The sequence below is a fragment of the Carcharhinus amblyrhynchos genome, chromosome 11, assembly GCF_965287045.1.
Source record: "Carcharhinus amblyrhynchos chromosome 11, sCarAmb.v2.hapA, whole genome shotgun sequence".
NCBI lineage: Eukaryota > Metazoa > Chordata > Chondrichthyes > Carcharhiniformes > Carcharhinidae > Carcharhinus > Carcharhinus amblyrhynchos.
Window position 1 is genome coordinate 62,436,730 of NC_137334.1, and position 19,761 is coordinate 62,456,490.

General features: G+C 41.3%; 1 protein-coding gene across 1 annotated transcript in view; it reads right to left on the bottom strand.

Moving 5' to 3' along the window:
- The window catches only part of LOC145350197 (extended synaptotagmin-3-like), a 98,877-nt gene that overhangs the window by 68,635 nt on the left and 10,481 nt on the right, over positions 1 to 19,761 (bottom strand). Inside the window, exons 2-3 of the mRNA XM_080199259.1 lie at positions 14,640 to 14,681; positions 10,603 to 10,737 (exon numbers count right to left, since the gene is read on the bottom strand). Of these exons, the coding sequence (XP_080055385.1) occupies positions 10,603 to 10,737; positions 14,640 to 14,681 (177 nt within the window). The remainder of the gene's footprint in view (positions 1 to 10,602; positions 10,738 to 14,639; positions 14,682 to 19,761) is intronic.

Genomic DNA, 19,761 nt, shown 5'->3' on the forward strand with positions numbered 1-19,761 from the left:
TTTGCAAAGAATAGAAACTTTTACTGTCAGTTTCACGTCCCTGATCCAAAAACAGCTCAATAATGATTCTCGCATTTGCAGCAATAACAACAGGTTGATTTCCACAATACCCAGACATCAGTCAGACAGATGGGGTCTCTCTCCGCCCTCACCTCCCGCCTCCACTAAGAGCTGTGTTATCTTTGCCTAATCTGTTATAATCCAGGAATACAATCTGTAAGATTTAGTTTCTATTTGAAAATTAGCTCAGAATGCCTTTGCCAGAGACCTGCTGCTTAGAGATCTATTCTCCAGTCTTACTTGGAGGTAGGGAAGGAGCGATCAGCAATTTCAAGGTTGAGAAAGCCAGAAGAACAGGTTTACCTCAAATTTAACAGTGGGAGCTGATTAGTAATGTTTATTTGCTTTCCCCACCGTTGACAGCCACACTGTGAGGTTGGCAAAGCTATGGCACGTGGCCCCAAGCCATAGCTGGAGAGCAGAATTGAAGGACCAGAAAAGCACAGAGGGATGGGTGTTTGGGTAGCTGAAGGAGCGATTAGAGACCAGAAGAGCAAGGGATTGGGAAGATCAAGAGCTGAGGGAGGGAGGGAGGGAGGAGGGGGATTGGAAGGGTCAGGTTTGGGGAATAGGTGGGGAAATGAGTAAACTGGATCCAATATTTAAGGGGAAAGGCACTTACTTCTTTATAAGAGGTCAAGAAACCCAGCCAGCGAGGTTTGAATGGTGGCTACTGCTGAGGCAGACAGCCCCATTTAAATACATATGTGTTAAACCCACTCCAACGAGACATTTAGTTGTATTCTCTGCCTCCGCCTCCATGTTGCTTCCTTTAAGTAGAGGTGAGCAGGTTGAAGGGAGGGTTTCAGATTTCTGATATGTTTTACCTCTCACTCAAAATCAATCAGTTTTGGAGGTTTAAGGGTTAAAATTGCACCAGAGTATCTAATGGAATTCTGTACAGTGCTGGTGTAAATAATGAGCTTCTGACTGGCATCTTAAGGGAGAAAAAGGCCTCTCCTTTCGCAAGCAGTTTTAGTGCACACTATCAGTGAAGGTTAGTTACAACATAAATCATTAGCTCCTTCCCACCTCTTAGAAACTCTAGCACCAGAAAACAATCTTGACAAGCAAAATGTTCCACAGCACGTTCCCAACATACATCATCTGGGTTTATCTGGTTTGGAACTACCGGCTGAAATGGGAGACTACTGAAGAAGTACAGCAGCTGGAAACGTACAACAGTACATCAGCAGTACACATGTAGATAGGTTGCCAAACACTAAGTAGCCAAACTATTGGGGAGTACACTGTGGCTGGGGATGGATTAGCTGATTACCCAGCTCTCCAGAATTCTTTTCCAAGTTACTAAATGAGTGAATGTATTCACTAGTGGCATTTTTGGATTTATTTAAATGTTATGCAACACTATCCCTCGAGTTAGGTTTGTTTGCTATAAATGAAGCTGGCTAAATACAAATTAAAATTAAGTGTGAAAGAACAACTAAAGTAGAACAAACGGACTCTGAACGCAAATGATATTTGGAAATTTACCAGGATAGCTGGCAACATCTTGAATATATCCTGCTGTGAAATGTCGTGATCATTGAGAAGTTTGTTGGAAACTGCTACGGCCTTTCCTAACGCTTTCAAAATCTAGTTCTGATTTATAATTGTTTGGCACCTGTTATGGTGTGTGTGAATGGCGTCAGGGATGAGGAACTTCAGTTATGTAGGTAGATTGGAGAAGCTCCTCTTCCACTTGGAGAGCAGGAGAAGATCTGAAGTGGTTTGCAAAAGAAGGAGAGAAAACACAGACTGTCAATTAGGATTTGATTCAGTCTACATTGTGATCAAGGGGATATTTGAGGTGCAGTCAGGACGGCTGGAGGCTGATAGAAGGCCTTTGATCTGACAACTGGATCATTTAGGAGGCATTGCAGTTGAACCTGTTACAGATTAAAGGCTTCAAGTGCAATGGTTTAAATGATTTTTGCCTGATTGGAAGCCACTGCAACTTCAGATCAAAGCTGTGTGCTTATATTGGGGCTGTGCAGAGCTGGAAACTGCCACCCAGACACACATACGACAAAATTGACATCTCTCTCTGTCTTTGTCATGGGACTTCAAAGAAGTTTGCTCATACTTGCAGCTTCTGATGTGGATAATCTTCATATCTGCAAAGGCTAGGAGGGGCCCCGCATTCCACCCCTTCCCTGAGCTCACCCAACCCCTACGACCATTGACGGATCCTTCGTCTGCAGCGTGGCAGCAACAGAGGGGCAAATGGCCACTGGACCTACCTCCTTGAATCTTCTCGGGGCCCAAGGCACTAGGCCAGGGCTTCAGGAGACAATGCACCACTGGCATGGAGTTATGTTTGTCGGGAATGGGTACAGGGTAATGGTGTGTGAGGGATGATGGTTGGAGCACTTAAAATTCAACACAAACACTGAGTCAAAATCCTGGAGAACCAAAGTAGGTCATCTAACCAGCCCGCTTTGACACACAGCTGCCCCTGTGGTTGCCTCTGATTTGCTTCCAGGGATCCAACTTGATCAACAATCCCACAGTCAACACAGCTTTAAACATGGCAGATAATGCCAAACCAACCACCTTGATTTCTTGGAGAATGTTAATCAAACATAGCAATGACAAATCATACAAAAGCAAATGTGGGTAAATGGCTGATCTGACTAAGTATTTTTGCAAGTCTTATTGCCTACTTCTGTTTTTGGGTTCTTGTACTTCCCCAAAAATATTTCATAAAATTCTGCACTAAAGTTTCATGGCAAACCTTGGGCATAGATTTTAAAAACTTGCTAAATGGAAGGGGTGGCATGGTGGCACAGTGGTTAGCATTGCTGCCTCACAGCACCAGGGATCCAGGTTGAATTTCAGTCTTGGGTGACTATCTGTGTGGAGTTTGCATGTTCGCCCTGAATCTGCATGGGTTTCATTTGTGTGCTCTGGTTTCCTCCCAAAGTCCAAAGGTGTGCAGGTTAGGTTGATTGGCCATGCTAAATTGCCCCTTAGGGAGGTTTGAAGGGTAAATATGTGGGGTTATGTGGAATGGACCTGGGTGGGATTGTTGTTAGTGCAGTCTCGATGGGCCATTTGGGCTTCTTCTGCGCAGTAGGGCTTCTATGAGTCTATGTAACATTTATATTGGTTAAATGGATTACATCAGTGTGAGAGTTACCAGATGCAGTGCTCTTGGGTTCAGCTGTTGGACATTTAAGCTTTTGAATTGCATCAGTGATTAGGCCAGAATGTTTTGCTTTCTTCATGGCGAATTTGGTGGCATGGGACATTTGGGCAAATGGGAAAATGGTGGGTGGGGATTCTGCCACTGCCTTTCTCCATCTTGCTTAAGCCCATAGTGGGAAGGCCAGTGAATGATCTTCCCACCCTCCCAATTGAGATCCTTAAATGAGCAATCTCATTGAGGTGGACTCTTAACTGCCCCTCAGATATGGTGTGGCAAATCACTCAGCTCAAGGGCAATTAGAAATGGGTAACATAGAATCATAGAAATCCTACAGTGCAGAAAGAGGCCACCCAGCCCATTGAGTCTGCACCGACCGCAATCCCACCCAGGCCCCACCCCCAGATCCCTACATATTTTACCTGCCCATTCCTCTAACCTACGCATCTCAGGATACTAAGGGGCAATTTAGCATGGCCAATCAACTTAACCCGCACATCTTTGGACTGTGGGAGGAAACCAGAGTACCCAGAGGAAACCCACGCAAACACGAGGAGAATGCTGACCTTGTCAGCGATGCCCACTTCTCATGAAAGAATGTTTTTCTTAAGATGCTGACTACATAGACAATAGCAAAAAGCTGGCCAAAAGTCATTCTTAAACTGTATTGTGACCTTGGTTAGCTTGTGAATTGTGCTCATTTCTGGCCACCAAGCACTGGAAAGGGTGCAGAGAAGAGTCATGAAGCTGGCCGTTTGTGTTAGAAATTGGAGTTATGAGGACAGGCTGAGGAAACCTGGAAAGGAGGCATCCACGGAACATAAAACATAGGTTCCTCAACCCTTCAAATTCAAGGCTGGTCACTATTTGTACATCCTTCAATATGCCAAACGTATCAATGTTGTCTTCAATAAACTCAATGCCAAGCAGCCACCACTCTATTGATACTGAATTTCAAAGATTCACAGTCCTTCTCGTAAAGAAATGTCTCATCTCCGTCATCAATAGTTGACCTCTTATTTTGTGGCAGTGCCCCATGTTCTATATTCTCCAGTCAGGAAAAATATTTTCTCACACCCTGTCAAGCCCTTTAAAAATTTAATATGCTTGAATTAAGTCCTTTCCAATTCCTCTAACCTCCAAAGAATATAGGCCTTGTGTATTTAATCTCACCTGGGTCAATCCCCTCAGGTGAGAAATCAATCTCATGAACCTTTGTTAGACTCTCTCCAGGGCATATAAATTTTCCCTTAGATAAGGAGACCAAAGCTGCATTATGTTCTTGATATGGCCTCACTGATGACCTGTATAATTGTAGTAGGACTTATTTAGAATGATCATAGAATCCCTACAGTGCAGAAGGTGGTCATTCAGCCCATCGAATCTGCACCAACAACAATTCCATCCAGGCCCTATCCCCGCAACCCCACATATTTATCCCACTAATCCCTCCAACCTATGCATCCCAGGACATTAAGGGGCAATTTAGCATGGCCAATCAACCTAACCTGCACATCTTTGGACTGTGGGAGGAAACTGGAGCACCCAGAGGAAACCCATGCAGCCACAGGGAGAATGTGCAAACCACACAGACAGTGACCCAAGCCAGGAATTGAACCCAAGTCCCTGGAGCTGTGAGGCAGCAGTGCTAACTGTGCCACTATGCCACCCTTATATTCTTATACTCCAATTCCTTTGGCGAGTAGGGGATTTTCACAGTAATTTCATTGCAGTATTAATTTAAGCCCACTTGTGACACTAACGAATAAATAAACTTTGTAATAAAACTTAATGTGCATGAGTCGCAAAAACCCAGCCTGCAGGTGCAGCAGGTGGTCAGGAAGGCGAATGGGATGCTGGCCTTCATAGCGAGGGGGATTGAATATAAAAGTAGGGAGGTCTTGCTGCAGCTGTATAGGGCATTGGTGAGGCCGCAGCTGGAGTACTGTGTGCAGTTTTGGGCGCCGCACCTGCGCAAGGATATTTTGGCCTTGGAGGGAGTGCAGAGGAGGTTTACTAGGCTGATACCGGAGTTGAGGGGGTTGAGCTATGAGGAGAGGCTGAATAAACTAGGCTTGTACTCGTTAGAGTTTAGAAGAATGAGGGGAGATCTCATTGAGACGTATAAGATGATGAATGGGATGGATAGGATAGAGGTGGAAAGACTCTTCCCGCTCAAAAAAGACACTAGGACTAGGGGGCACAGCCTCAAGATAAAGGGGGGGCGGTTCAGAACGGAGTTGAGGAGGAACTTCTTCACTCAAAGGGTGGTGAATCTCTGGAATTCTCTGCCCATTGAAGTGGTGGAGGCTGCCTCGCTAAATATTTTTAAGAAGCGGGTTGATGGGTTTTTGATAAGAGAAGGGATTAAGGGTTATGGGGAGAGGGCGGGAAAGTGGAACTGAGCCACGACAGATCAGCCATGATCTTATTGAATGGCGGGGCAGGCTCGAAGGGCCAGATGGCCTACTTCTGCTCCTATTTCTTATGTTCTTATGTTCTTAATGTACAATTTTTCATCTTCATCACTTGTTGGATGCGCATAGTAACTTTGCAATCCAGGTACAAAGGATAAGTAGGTCTCTCTGAAAGCAAACACTTGCAAAATCCAAGTGATTTAGTAAATGATACACAGTAGGATAATATAATACCGCTTCAAATTAAAACAGTAGGAGTTGGACAATGGAATGTTGCTGAAATTGGCAATGGCAATATCAGAGCTGATATTAAGAGGCTCTTTTGCAAGCAGTGAGTGATTAACACCTGCCTTCCAAGCAGACTAATGCAGGAGTAAACTCAAATTATTTATGAAACAACTAGATGCAGCAATGTGGGGAAGGGGGTGGCGAAGAGGATGCAGGAGATGCAAAGAATAGAATACAAATTCTTTGGATAGATACATTAAGATGGCCTGAATGGCTCATATCAGCAATTGGTGTTCCAATCTTCAAATATACTGTTTCAGCACAACTGTAATCCACAGGTTTTTGTTATTAAATATTTTTGCCTGGTGGGAAAATTTGCTAACTCTGTCGATATACATTTACAACACAGCTTACAAGTCACAAACCTTATTGAATAGGAGACTCCAACTATAAAAAGGAACAGTTACAATTTCAATGAATGATCTGGAAGGACATGACATTTCTAATGCTTTATTTTCATAACAAAGACATCCACCTAGTTCATACTAATTAACTTGGAAACTAACAAGGGAAATGCTGTCCGAAAGTAATCACCAAAACAGATTGAGCGTTGTTCAAATGGTCTACTCAATGTGCCAGATTGTTCGACTCTTGTTTCAAGAAGCTTACTGTGAGGCCACTGTGTACCAATTACAAAGACTCTTTAAGATGATGATTTAAAAGAAAAGGAAATAAAGAAATGAAATGAATTTAAAATTCATTTCGCAACATGCGCCTGAGTCACTGATGGCAAACAAAGTTCCACTGATATTTGGGTTTCACTGCCATTGGTTTGAAAGGACACACAGCAGCAACATTTATTAGAATTCAGTGGAACCCCGGACAAAAACAGGAACTAACCAATAAGAATATAAACTGAAACAGAAAGAAGAAATCAAAGTGTTCATGTCCAATAAATAATGCAAGTTATGGTGGCACGGTTTCTTTCGGGCAAACCTTGTTCCTTTTTAGGAGGTTTACTAGGTTGAATCCAGGGTTGAGAAGGTTGGCTTATGAGGAGGCACTGAGTAGACTGGGATTATACTCATCGGAATTTAGAAGAATAAGAGGGGGGGATCTTATAGAAATCTTTAAAATTATGAAGGGAATAGTTAAGATAGAAGCAGGGAACTCATTTCCACTGGCGGGTGAAACCAGAACTAAGGGGCATAGCCTCAAAATAAGGAGGATCAGATTTAGGACTGAGTTGAGGAGGAATTCTTTCATCCAAAATTTGTGGAATTCTCTGCCCAGTGAAGCAGTTGAGGCTACCTCATTGAATGTTTTTAAGGCAAAGACAGATAGATTTTGATTTGTAAAGGAATTAAGGGTTATGGTGAGCAGACAGATAATGAAACTGAATGCACAAAAAGATCAGCCGTGATCTTATTGAATGGCGGAACAGGCTCGAGGGGCCAAATGGCCTACTCCTGCTCCTAGTTTTTACGTTCTTCAGCATCTGTTGCAAGCCTACAATTGTAAACCCAGGGATATGATTCGTGAATGTGTTGCAATGGAGAGATCCTAGATGTAACACTTTAGCGAATAGAATCATCCTGCTGTAAATTAGAAACTAGCTATTAAAGCAAAATAGCACATTGGCAAGTGGTTAGCACTGCTGTCTCACAGTGCCAGGAACCCCGAGTTTGATTCCAGCCTCAGGTGAGTGTGTGTGTAGAGTTTGCACGTTTTCTCTTTATGTGCGTGTGTTTCCTCTGGGTGCTGCAGTTTCCTCCGGGTGCTGCAGTTTCCTCCGGGAGTCCTAAGATGTGTAGTTAAGGTTGATTGACCATACTAAATTGCCCCTTAGTGTCCTAAAATGTGCAGGTTAGGGGGATTAGCAGACTAAATACGTGGGGTTGCTAAGATAGGGGCTGGACAAGATGCTCTGTGGAAGAGTCAGTCCAGACTCAATGGGCTGAATGGCCTCCTTCTGCACTGTAGGAATTCAATGATCCTATGATGTACTGATTCTATGATTGTATGAACACAACCATTAGCAGTATCACCAAAACCGTGTGTGAAAAACAGACTATTTGTGTTGCATTATTAGTGATTTCATCTGAAATTATTGACTAAGAAAATTGTGATCACTGTCAAGCTGATTATTCAGCTTGCCTTAAAATGTCAATTACAAAACTAGCTGATATTATAAACAGTAATTTATTGTAACTCAGCATTTCAAACTCTGGTTTTGGTTGGTCAAATTACATTGCCACTTGAATTGTAATTTACTTGTAAAATAGCTTGAGGAGTCCGCCGAAGCTAAATTAAGGGGTATTTGCGAGGTTTCAACAAAACAATGTGGAATTTGACCAAACTCGCTCATGCCAACCAGGTTTCCTGACCTGAACTAGTCCCATTGGTCTTATTTGTCCCATATCCCTTTAAACCTTTCCTATCCACATACCTGTCCACATGTCTTTTGAACGTTGTAATTGTACCCACCTCTACCACCTCCTCTGGCAGCTCATTTCATAGACATACCAGCTTTGGGGGTGAAGTAGTTGCCCCTCAGGTCCCTTTTAAGTCTCTCCCCTCTCACGTTAAACCTATGCTCTCTAGTTTTGGACACCCCTAGCCCGGGGAAAAGGCCTTGGCTATTCACCTTATCTATGAGTAAACAGGTTTGAATTAACTAAAAATAACTTTATAAAAGCTATACAGAAATATTTGCTAGTTATATTGGTGAAGTCAGTTCCTTCGTGAAGTGAAAAGTTACATTTAAAAGCATTAAAATGTGCCTTTAGCATCCTAGCAGTTAAAAATAGCAGCTTAATTTTAAGTGTCTTATTGAAGGCTCACAAATGGACAGAATTAACAGCAACTCCCAGCAGTGATTAATTCAATTTAGAGTCATGGCCAAATTCTATTTTGATGTTTCCAAATTAGTGCAAAGAAATATGGAAACTTGTTTTGTGTTGTATGTAATTTACACTCAAAATGTTTGATACTGGTACGTCCTAATTTAAATGAATTGTTTGAAAATAAATAGTGCAACACAGTATTTTTTTCCTTAACACAAGCAATGATTTGTCTTTACACACCATGTAACTTTAAATAAAGGAAGAACAGTAGAAGTAACACTTTACCACCTGGAAGAACAAGGGCATGGGTGCATAGGAACCGCAACTAACTGCAAGTTCCCTTCCAAGTCACAATACCATCCTGATTTGGAACTATATTGCCATTCCTTCACTGTCAAAATTCTGGTACTCTCTCCTTAACAACACTGTGGATGCACCTACACAGCCTGCAGAATTCAAGAGGGTGGCTCACCACCACTTCCTTGTGGACATTAGTGATGGGAAATTCAGGCGTGCCTTGGCAGCAACATTCTCATGAATCAATAAAGAGGTTTCAACAATAGCAACTGGTGGGCTATTAGAACATTATAGGTGGAGGACAAAGTACTTGCAGCAGGGCTTATATTTCTCACAGTGTTTACTGTCCAATAAACCACCCCAAAAGTGGATGGGGGGCATCGCAAATGCACAGTTAACGAGTGCCCATTGCCTCTGAAACAGGCAGCAACGCCAGCTTCAGCTCTAAAATGGTAACATTGGGATCAGATCAGCATTACATTCTAACTTGATGTCACAATCCACCAACAATGCTGACTTTTGTCACAGGTTCACTCACACATGGCAATACCTTCACCAGAATGGTTGGCACAGAATGTACTTGAAGACTGATCACATGCCTCAGGTGCCATTTTCATAAGAACATAAGAAATAGGAGCAGGAGTAGGCCAACTAGCCCTTCGAGCCTGCCCCGCCATTCAATAAGATCATGGCTGATCTGTCGTGGCTCAGTTCCACATTCCTGCCCTCTCCCCATAACCCTTAATCCCCTCTCTCATCAAAAACCCATCAACCCGCGTCTTAAAAATATTTAGAGAGGCAGCCTCCACCACTTCAACGGGCAGAGAATTCCAGAGATTCACCATACTTTGAGTGAAGAAGTTCCTCCTCAACTCTGTTCTAAACCGCCCCCCCTTTATCTTGAGGCTATGCCCCCTAGTCCTACTATCCTTTCTGAGCAGGAAGAGTCTCTCCACCTCTATCCTATCCATCCCATTCATCATCTTATACGTCGAGTCAAATGGTACTCATAGCATCAGAAAGATAGGAACTGAACAGCCAGATAATGTGGCCTATCAAAGGAGAACTATATCAGCCTCTTGCTGCTCCAGGTGGAATACATTGTCAGTGGCTCTCAATGTCACCATCATCCTTAACAGATCCAAACAAGTCCAGTCAAGCAACTAAAAATTAATTTCAAAAAGCCTCAAAAAAAACCTACAGCAAGAAACTAAGAAAACTCTTGAATGTGCAGCATTAACAAGAGCTGCCACTATCATTTCACTAGTGGACTGTCAGTAGATTTGTCAGAAAACTTATTAGTCAGCAGAAATTAGTCTAATTAATCCAAAGTAAACCAATTTTATTTGACTTTCATTCCTAATCTCATGCCAGTTTCACAAAGCAAACTGCAATTTGGCAGGGAGCACTGCATGTACAGAGAGCAAATCCTAAAGATAGACAGAATGAAGACAGGGACTTGCATTATATAACAAAATTATATTGCCGCTGTAGTCAATGTTATCATTAATTAGACTCATCAGAAATGTAACTCATTTTAACAGCATCACTTTACAATTAGAAATGTCGAGGGAAATCAAATCAGTCAGAAGGATCATGACCTTACCTTTTCTCCAAAATTAAGCTTTGCAAAAGTGAATGTTTTCAGGCAAACGTTTGATCCACATATTGAGGGTTCGATGTTGTCTTTAAAGAATTTCTCCAAATACATCCCAAAATATGGCCAGGCTTGCTTGACAATCTGGTTTAAAAAATATACAAATATTAGAAATGATATCTATGAAATATGAAGCTCAGAACATCCAAGTTTAATTCACTGAAGATTTAACAATATTGACACAATTAGCTTATCTAATGAATCTATCTAACCAACAATCTCTTGTCATGGTAAGTGCATGGAAAACGCATGCTTCTTTAATTCTTATTTTAAAATACATACACTGTCGTCACAAGAGCTTCCCGTCCTGTATTCAGATATAGGAAATGTGCTCATGAATAGATCTATAAAATAGAATCATAGAATCCCTACACTCCTGAAGGAGGCCATTTGGCCTAACGAGCTGCACTGACAACAATCCCACCTAGGCCCTATTCCATAACCCCACATATTTACCCTGCTAGTCTCCTTGACACTGAGGGGCAATTTACCATGCCAATCAACCTAACCCACACATCTTTGGATTGTGGGAAGAAACCGGAGAACCCAGAGGAAATCCACGCAGATAAAGGGAGAACTTGCAAACTCCAAACTGACAAGTCACCCGAACCCAGGTCCTTGGTGCTGTGAGGCATCAGTGCTAACCACAATGCCACTGTGCTGTTGCATGAGTGACAGAGGTTGACTGCCACATATTTGTTGGTAAGAAAGATTTTAGCTCAGAAATTCTAAAGCATCAATTGCTGCTAGCAGAATAGACAGGTGAGAGAGCTCCAGATATTTGGCCTGATATCTCATTAACATGAGTCTTGTGGGACTGGAAGAACCCTCTGGTCCAAACTGAAAGAATATAGAGAGCAGGGGATGCAAGGTGGTGAGTGAAAGAGATATTTGGGTTGCAATGCCAGGCATCTTTAAATGTGGAGGAAGTTAACTCTCTTTTAAGATTGCAGCCCACAATAGCACAGGCTGACTCAGATCAAGCTCATGTTAAAGTGGGGACATTAGTTAGACCTAATGGAAGAGAGAAAAGAATCCCATTTATAAAAATCTTCTGATGTGTTAAAGAACTTTACGTACAATTAATTATTTTGAAGTGCAACAACTATTTCAAGCAATGTGAATGAAGCAGGGAGCCACAAATCAATGCACTGAAACTTCTGTTTTGGTGGCATATTAGCTGAGACACCAGAAAACTCTGCTTTTCTTGAAACAGTGAAATGGGATCTTTAACATCTATTTAACAACCATTGGATCAGGCAGCAGGAACCGTTATTTTAGCGTTAATTGCGAAGGACTGAATTGTAACACGTCAGTGCTTATGAAGCAAAACTGGGACAGTGCCACTGAAATGAAGCATTGACCAAGAGTGCTGGCTCCATGGTGAACAAGATCCTAAAGGTACTCAAATTCTCATGCAATTAAACTATAGCAATGTAAGCATTATAGGAGAAGTACCTTTGGTCAAAGGGACTAGCATCCTATAGCAAGGAACAGGAATGGAGAGAGCTGACAAAAAAAAAGAGGGATTATGTTCTGAAGATGTGTTAGGAATGGAAAGCCTAAAACTACAGTCTAAAAAGATATAGATTACTTGATACCAGCCTCAATATTTATTTATTAGTGTCACAAATAGGCTAACACTGCAGTGAAGTTACTGTGAAAATCCCCTAGTTGTCACACTCTGGCGCTTGGTTGGGTATACTGAGGGAGAATTTAGCATGGCCAATACACCTAACCAGCACTTCATTTGGACTCTGGGAGAAAGCTGGAGCACCTGGAGGAAACCCATGCAGACATGGGGAGAATGTGCAGACTCTGCACAGACAACCCAAGCCAGGAGTTGAACCCAGGTCCCTGGCGCTGCGAGGCAGCAGTACTAACCATTGTGCCAATGTGTAAATCAAACACATGTGAAAAGGAATCAACCATAAAAGAGTCGTGCAGCAGTCAAGTAATGCAGACCAATAGGTTTAACAAAGATCAATTGGAAAAGTGAATGTCTTAATAGATTTAAACATTTATGGTGGTGCATTTGAGATGTAGCCAGAAATCAGAACATTTTTAATTGATAATTGCTAACTGCTGATATTCCCAATGTTCTGCAGCAGCAAAAAAGTTGACAGTTTTTACTATCACTGTCCTATTGAAGCTAATAAGAAACAAAATCAATCATTGCCATGCTCTTATTTAAATTTGCAACTTAACCGAGCCAAAACATTGATCTAATATGTATAAACCAGTGGTAGTGAAATTAGAGAAAGTAATACAGATTTCCAAGACAAAAAATATTTGGACAGAGCAGACAGGCACAAAAATACTTCAGTCTGAAGAAATGCTGACAAACATCATGGAACAAATAGTCACTATCTATCTGGGAACCCAAGGTAAAAGAGGCAAAGTGAGTTTAATTGGCTCTATAATTCATCTGATGCCGGAAGCCAGGAAATAAGACAACTTTCTGTGGTATGTCTTGATGAAATGGGTTGGGGGGTACATAACAAGTGAGTAGAGATTACAAAAAAGTTCTGATTGGCAGGATGCGGCAAACCATGTTCCCCAGAGACCAGCAATCAGCTTCAGCTTATCCTCAAATATTCACTGGATGAAGCAAAAGTGGAATGCATCCAAGTTTTCAGATAAAATTACTTTAAGAAACACAGTACATTATGCACAGGGAATAGTTAAGCTTCAAAAGAACGTGGACAGAATACAAAGCAGCCAAAACTACAGCAGAGTTCAATGTGCGAAACAGGAGATCATCCATTTTGCATCCGAGAAACACAAATGAGAATTTTTATTATTCAGTGATGTAGACATCATTGGTAAAATCCTTATTTATTACCCACCCTGTCTGGCCTTGAGAAGATGGCCCCCTTTAACTGATGTAGTTCGTACTGTGAAGGTATTTCAACATCACAGTTAGAGGAGGAGTTCCAGGACCCAGCAACGATGATGGAAGAGCATTATATTTCCAAGTCAAGATGGCACTTCTGTCCTCGTCTTTCCAAGCGATAAATGCTTGGGTTTGGGAGGTGCTGTCAAAGGAGCCTTGGTGAGTTGCTGCAGTGCATCTTATAGCTATGCAATGCTGCCACTATGCACTGGTGTTGGAGAGGTTGAATGTTTAAGGGGGTGATTGGGGTGTATGGTGAGGATAGACTTTAAGTAATGATATTTAGGTGTCTATGTGCACAAATCACTAAAAATTATTGCAATTCACCAAAGATCCTTAGACAGCAACTTCCAAACCCATAATCACTTCCATCTAGAAGGACAAGGGCAGCAGATAAATGGGAATATCCCCACCTGCAAGTTCCTCTCCAAGCCACTCACTATCCTGAATTGGAAATATATTGCCGTCCCTTCGCAGACAGCGGGGCAAAATCCTGGAATTCCCTCCCTAATGGCATTGTGTGGGCTGCAGTGATTCAAAAAAGCAGCTCACCTTCTCAAGGGCAACTAGGGATGGGCAATAAATGCTGGCCAGCCAGTGACACCCACGTCTCACGAATGAGTAAAAGAAACACTATCAAAAGTAATTGAAAAGGTAACTGAACTTTGCCTTTTATCACAAGGAGATTGGATTTGAAGCCTCACAGAAAGGTACACAGGCCTTAAGAACAGTATGGTATGGATTCACCAGGATGATACCAGGACTAACAGGTTATTTAACAACAGTTTATATAAACATGGCTTCCATTCCCTTTAAAGTTTACGAGAACATCTGATTAAACTGTTTAAAATTACAAAGGGATTCAATCATTTTTATACCGAGAAACTATATCGTCTGGTGGAAAAGACAAAAGAGGGACATGATCTTAAAATTAGAGCAAAACCATTCAGCAGTGAAAAAGCAGTGCAGAATTTGGACTAACATGGACAACAGATCTCACTGCATCCTAAACAATTTTCTGAAAGGCAAGTGATAAGCCTTGAACTTAAAATTTGGATTAATAATTTAGATACATTTCTCTTCCTCTTACCTTGTTCAACCATTCCACTCTTTCGATATCTGGAAAATGCACCTGAAGTAAGAAAAAAACAAAATTAATGCAAAATAGTTGAAACTTAGAGAAATATGGCTATTCTGTGGGTGGAATCCATCATACAATCAACTTTGAAATGTATTTTAGTAATATCCCATTGGCAACTGGACCAGCCTGCATGCACCTTTGCCCAGATTTTTCTCCGCTCAACCACCCCAGTTTCTCCTTCTGTTGGGGGCCAATGGAAAGAAACAAGGCAAGCCTTCTAACTGACCCACCTATCCATCCAGACTCCCTGAGTATCTGTGCTTTGAACCCAATCGCTATGTGAAGAGATAAAAACGGTGTGTAAAGTCATACAAGAGTTGGTGTGCCATTTGCGAGCAGTGTGCAGACTGGGATTTCTTGAGCGCAGAGGAAGATTCTTCCCTATGTCACTGACTAACTGTAATTCCATCCTCATTCCTTTCAAATTTACTCAAAAGAGGCTGATATTTTTTCAGGATCCAACACAAATGTTTGTGATCAGTTAACATCCTTCCGTGATACCCATAAAATAGTGATCTGGAATTTCCTGGAAAGGCTTTCGCTCAACTCTGGTCCAAGAGTGGTGTTGGGATATTTTTCTTTGGAGAAATTTGTGCTACTTATAAAGATGGCTTAGGTTGATTGGCCATGCTAAAATGCCCATTAGTGTTAGGGAGATTAGTAAATATGTATGGTTATAGGGATAGGGGCTGAGTAGGACTGTTGTTGGTGCAGGCCTGATAAGCTGAATGGCCTCCTTCTGCACTGTATGTATTCTATGATTCTATTGAAACATTACCGACTTGTTTACGTAGTTCTACCTCATGCAAAATATCAACTGGTATGATTTTTCAGGATTTATCAGAATAATTGTGACTGGGATAGTTGCAAAGCTGTCACTGTTTGCCCATCGTTATTTCTCTGGAACATCTGGAGTTCAGACGAGGTTGAATGTGGAAATGCAGAGATGCTGCCAGTGATTTTGCATTTCTCCAGGGGGTGCAATACTCCAGAATTTGAAACTGTTGAACTGAAAAGAACTTGCGTAAAAACCATAAAAAAGTTACACATTGTTTAAGGAGTTTATAATGGTGTACCAAGTTCAAACACGTTGCTGAATAGCCTCACTGACACTTAGCAACCAAGTTTCTAGTTGCACACTATCAGATATTTTAATAATTAAAAAGATCTACATCTTAAACTTTTTATAAAGTTTGATATTTCAGCTTCTATCTTAATCCCAATTGCCTGTCCATGTTATTCAATTTTGAACACAGCTAAATATGAGTGCACAATAAAAGTGAATGCATTTCACTCCCTGGTTTGTTGTCTGGAAGGATACTTCAGTGACCCCACTTAATGACAGCACTGTTACTGGGTACCTCCACAGCTCCTTGATTTGGTGTCAGATTGAAAATTATATTGGGAAAGGGGAGATCCATCTTTGAGGTTGGTGACAAGCATTATCACCACCAGTCACCACGAAACCCAGGCCTCATTTTGGAATATATTAGTATATACCACTAAAATTAGACACAGCATGACCTATTTGTCATCTGATATCAATATTAACTGAAATTTCTGGAGTTTGGTCACAATCTGCATCTAAAAAAATCTTTTTTGAATCTGTATTATTCCTAACCAAAGCGCTGTTAGTCTCCAAGCACCTGAAACTTAGCCAGGATGGTTTTTTCGCTAAGGATAACCCCCAGTTCTGCATGAAAATGGAAAAAAGAACAACTGGGGGCATAACGCCATGAAAGTGGGGTTTTAATCAAAGACAGCAGCTCGGTGGCACAGTGTTTGGCACTGCTGCCTCATAGCGCCAGGGACCCCGCTTCAATTCTTGACTTGGATCACTGTCTACGCAGAGTCTGCAAGTTCGTCCCACACCTGCATGGGTTTTCTCTGGGTGCTCCGGTTTCTTCCCACTGTCCAAAAGACTTGCTGGTTAGGTGCATTGGCTTTGTTAAATTCTCCCTCGGTATACCCAGACAGGAGAGTGGAGACTAGGGGATTTTCACAGTGACTTCATTGCAGTGTTAATGTGAGCCTACTTGTGACACTAATAAATAAACTGAAACAGTCAGAATTACCTCTACATTTGCACTCATTTTGTGCCAGATTTACAATCTCATGTAGGCAAATGAGCATTGTACTGATTAATGTAGGAGTCATTTAAATTTTGACACAAGTGCAATCCAGAAAATTTAGGGCCAATATTACTTAGAAATAACCAATATCGAGTCTAACCTCTCTTGTATGAGCACCATCAGGTACAAGCAGCACATTCAAACAGACCAATTTTTACAAGTTGACACAGGGCAATTTGTAATGGTTCTTTTACTTACTGTTTCATCGTTGCTTTGCTACAAAGTGACTCATGGCTGAATGTGCCACAAAATGACAGTGAAACCGTGAAGACATACTGTTACGTTGTCAAGTTGGAAACACCTACTTATATATTATGCATAAATAGATACTATGAAATTAGGAAACATTTTGTTCCTAAAATATTGGTGAAAACCAAGTGGATGTCAGCATTGGAAACCGATAAGAAACAATTCTTGAATTGAAGTACGTTAAAAATTTTATAGATGACAGGAAAATTTAAAAAGTATACCCCCTATTTACTTTAATGAAGATACAATAAAATGTGCAACTTTTATAGTAGGTAACCATATTTAAAAATGAATAAACTATGTGAAAAATAAATATTGTAATAGACTGTAAACCACAGACCATCATTTAAAGTCACTAATATAAGTGCTTGTACAAGGATATTTGATGTACTATCCAGAAGTTAATGCTTTTGCTCATATTAGTAGATCCATTCAAGTTGTTCAATCTAACCAAGGTATAGGTAACATACATGTGGAGCATATGCTTAAAAGTTATGTTCCTGATTAATTCAATTTCATAATTAAAATAAAAGATTGGACTATATAGCTACAAATTAAACAAAACAGACAAACAGACAACACAGTGACACACTGGTTAGCACTGCTGCCTCACAAAACCAAAGACCCGTGTTGAATCCCAGCAAGGGTTACTGTCTGCGCATACGCAACATATTTTCTCTGTGTCTACTTGGGTTTCCTCTGGATGCTCCAGCTTCCTCCCACAGTCCAAAAGATATGCTGGTTAGGTACACTGGTAATGCTAAATTCTCTCTTAGTGTAACTGAACAAGTGCTGGAGTGTAATGACTAAATTTTCACAGTAACTTCATTGCAGTGTTAATGTAAGCCTATTTGTGATACTAATAAATAAACTTTAAACATGTTCCTACTTGCAATGTCCAGAACTCATATAATCAAACACTAAGTTGGACAACAAAGTCAATCCATTCAAAGCCCCTTTGTTCATTCTTTATACCACACCATGCATGTCAGTAGATCTTGCGTGCATCTGTTTACATGTAAGTAAATTCTACTTCACTGGAGCATTACTGCATTATGAATCATATAATATAGGCAGTGGAGAAGCAAATAAATATCGAACAGATATCAGTAGCTGGAGACAGACTTTTGAACATGCCTGCCTTTGCACTTTAGAAACTTGTGTAGGTGATCAGGGCCAAAATGTGCAACGTTTGAATAACCAGAAAAACTATAGGCATGTCACTGGCTTAAATCCAAGTGTGAAATACTAAACGTGCAAACTCTGAATAAAAGAGGATTGATAAGTCCCCGGAATGCATTTAAATCTGGTCAGAGAAACCTTTGTCAGAATTAAAAAGGTAAATATGATCTAAAACTGCCAATAAGACGAACAATGTTTAAATTATGGCACATGACAGTAAGCTTGGCAAAAGCCCACAGTGGATAAGAGAGTGAAATATTTTGGTTCAATTCTGAACAGAAATTAATGCTCAGCTCCTTGAACAATTATTATGTCTCCAATGTGACACTTAGATATTAATAAAAATGTTCTTGTGCCTGTTTTGTGGACATCTCAATAGAGCAATGGGATGGCTTATACCCAGAGGCATTGATTCCACTATCAAAGTCATGTTCTCATTAAAAATGCAAATAATATCTAATGTCTGTTAAAGGACCCATGAGATATTGATCACCAATGATTGAGGCAGCAGTTGGGCTTGGCCTGCTTGGAGTTCTTCAATGACCCACCAGACAAATTATACCCACTTTCATTTATTTCACTGAAAAAAAACACACAATTGAAGGGAGTCAGAAGGGGCAAGAATATTTCCCTTACTCCACAGGAGATATGATCACCACCTACCTCCCCTGCTTTTATTGTCCCAAAGCTTACCTTTGGGTTGCTATTAGGCAACACAGGCAGATTAATATTGACATCACTTCGCTGATGAGACAATTCACCTGAGCACAAATCGTTCAACCTCCCCACTAAATAGCTATGACTCAGGAAGCCTGGCTGGAAAAGGAACATAGTTTATTACAGAATGCAAAGCAAAACCACTACAGTGGCGTACACACACTAGTCCCTGCCTAGGGCTACAGTTCAGCAGGCCCAGACCTGGGCCTGCCTTATACAAAGCAGAGGTAATGAGTTCCAGCTGCGCAGGCCAATGTGTGTTACCAGGGGAACTCATCCTCAACGAGCTGCACAGGGGGATTAGTCAGTGATTCCCCTTGGACCTCATGGGGGTTATCACAATAGCCTTGATTATTAAAATATTTTCTCACATCATGGGTGGCACGGTAGTACAGTGGTTAGCACTGCTGCTTCACAGCTCCAGGGACCTGGATTTGATTCCCGGCTTGGGTCACTGTCTGTGTGGAGTTTGCACATTCTCCTTGTCCCTGCGTGGGTTTCCTCCAGATGCTCCGGTTTCCTCCCACAGTCCAAAAAATGTGCAGATTAGGTTAATTGGCCATGATAAATTACCCCTTAGTGTCCTGAGATGCGTAGGTTAGAGGGATTATCGGGTGGGATATGGGGGTAGGGCCTGGGTGGGATTGTGGTCAGTGCAGACTTGATGGGCCGAATGGCCTCTTTCTGCACTGTAGGGTTTCTATGATTCCATGATCTCGATTGATGGCAAAACACATTGCTTTACATTCTCATCATGTCATCGAATCCCTACAATGCAGAAGGAAGCCAGT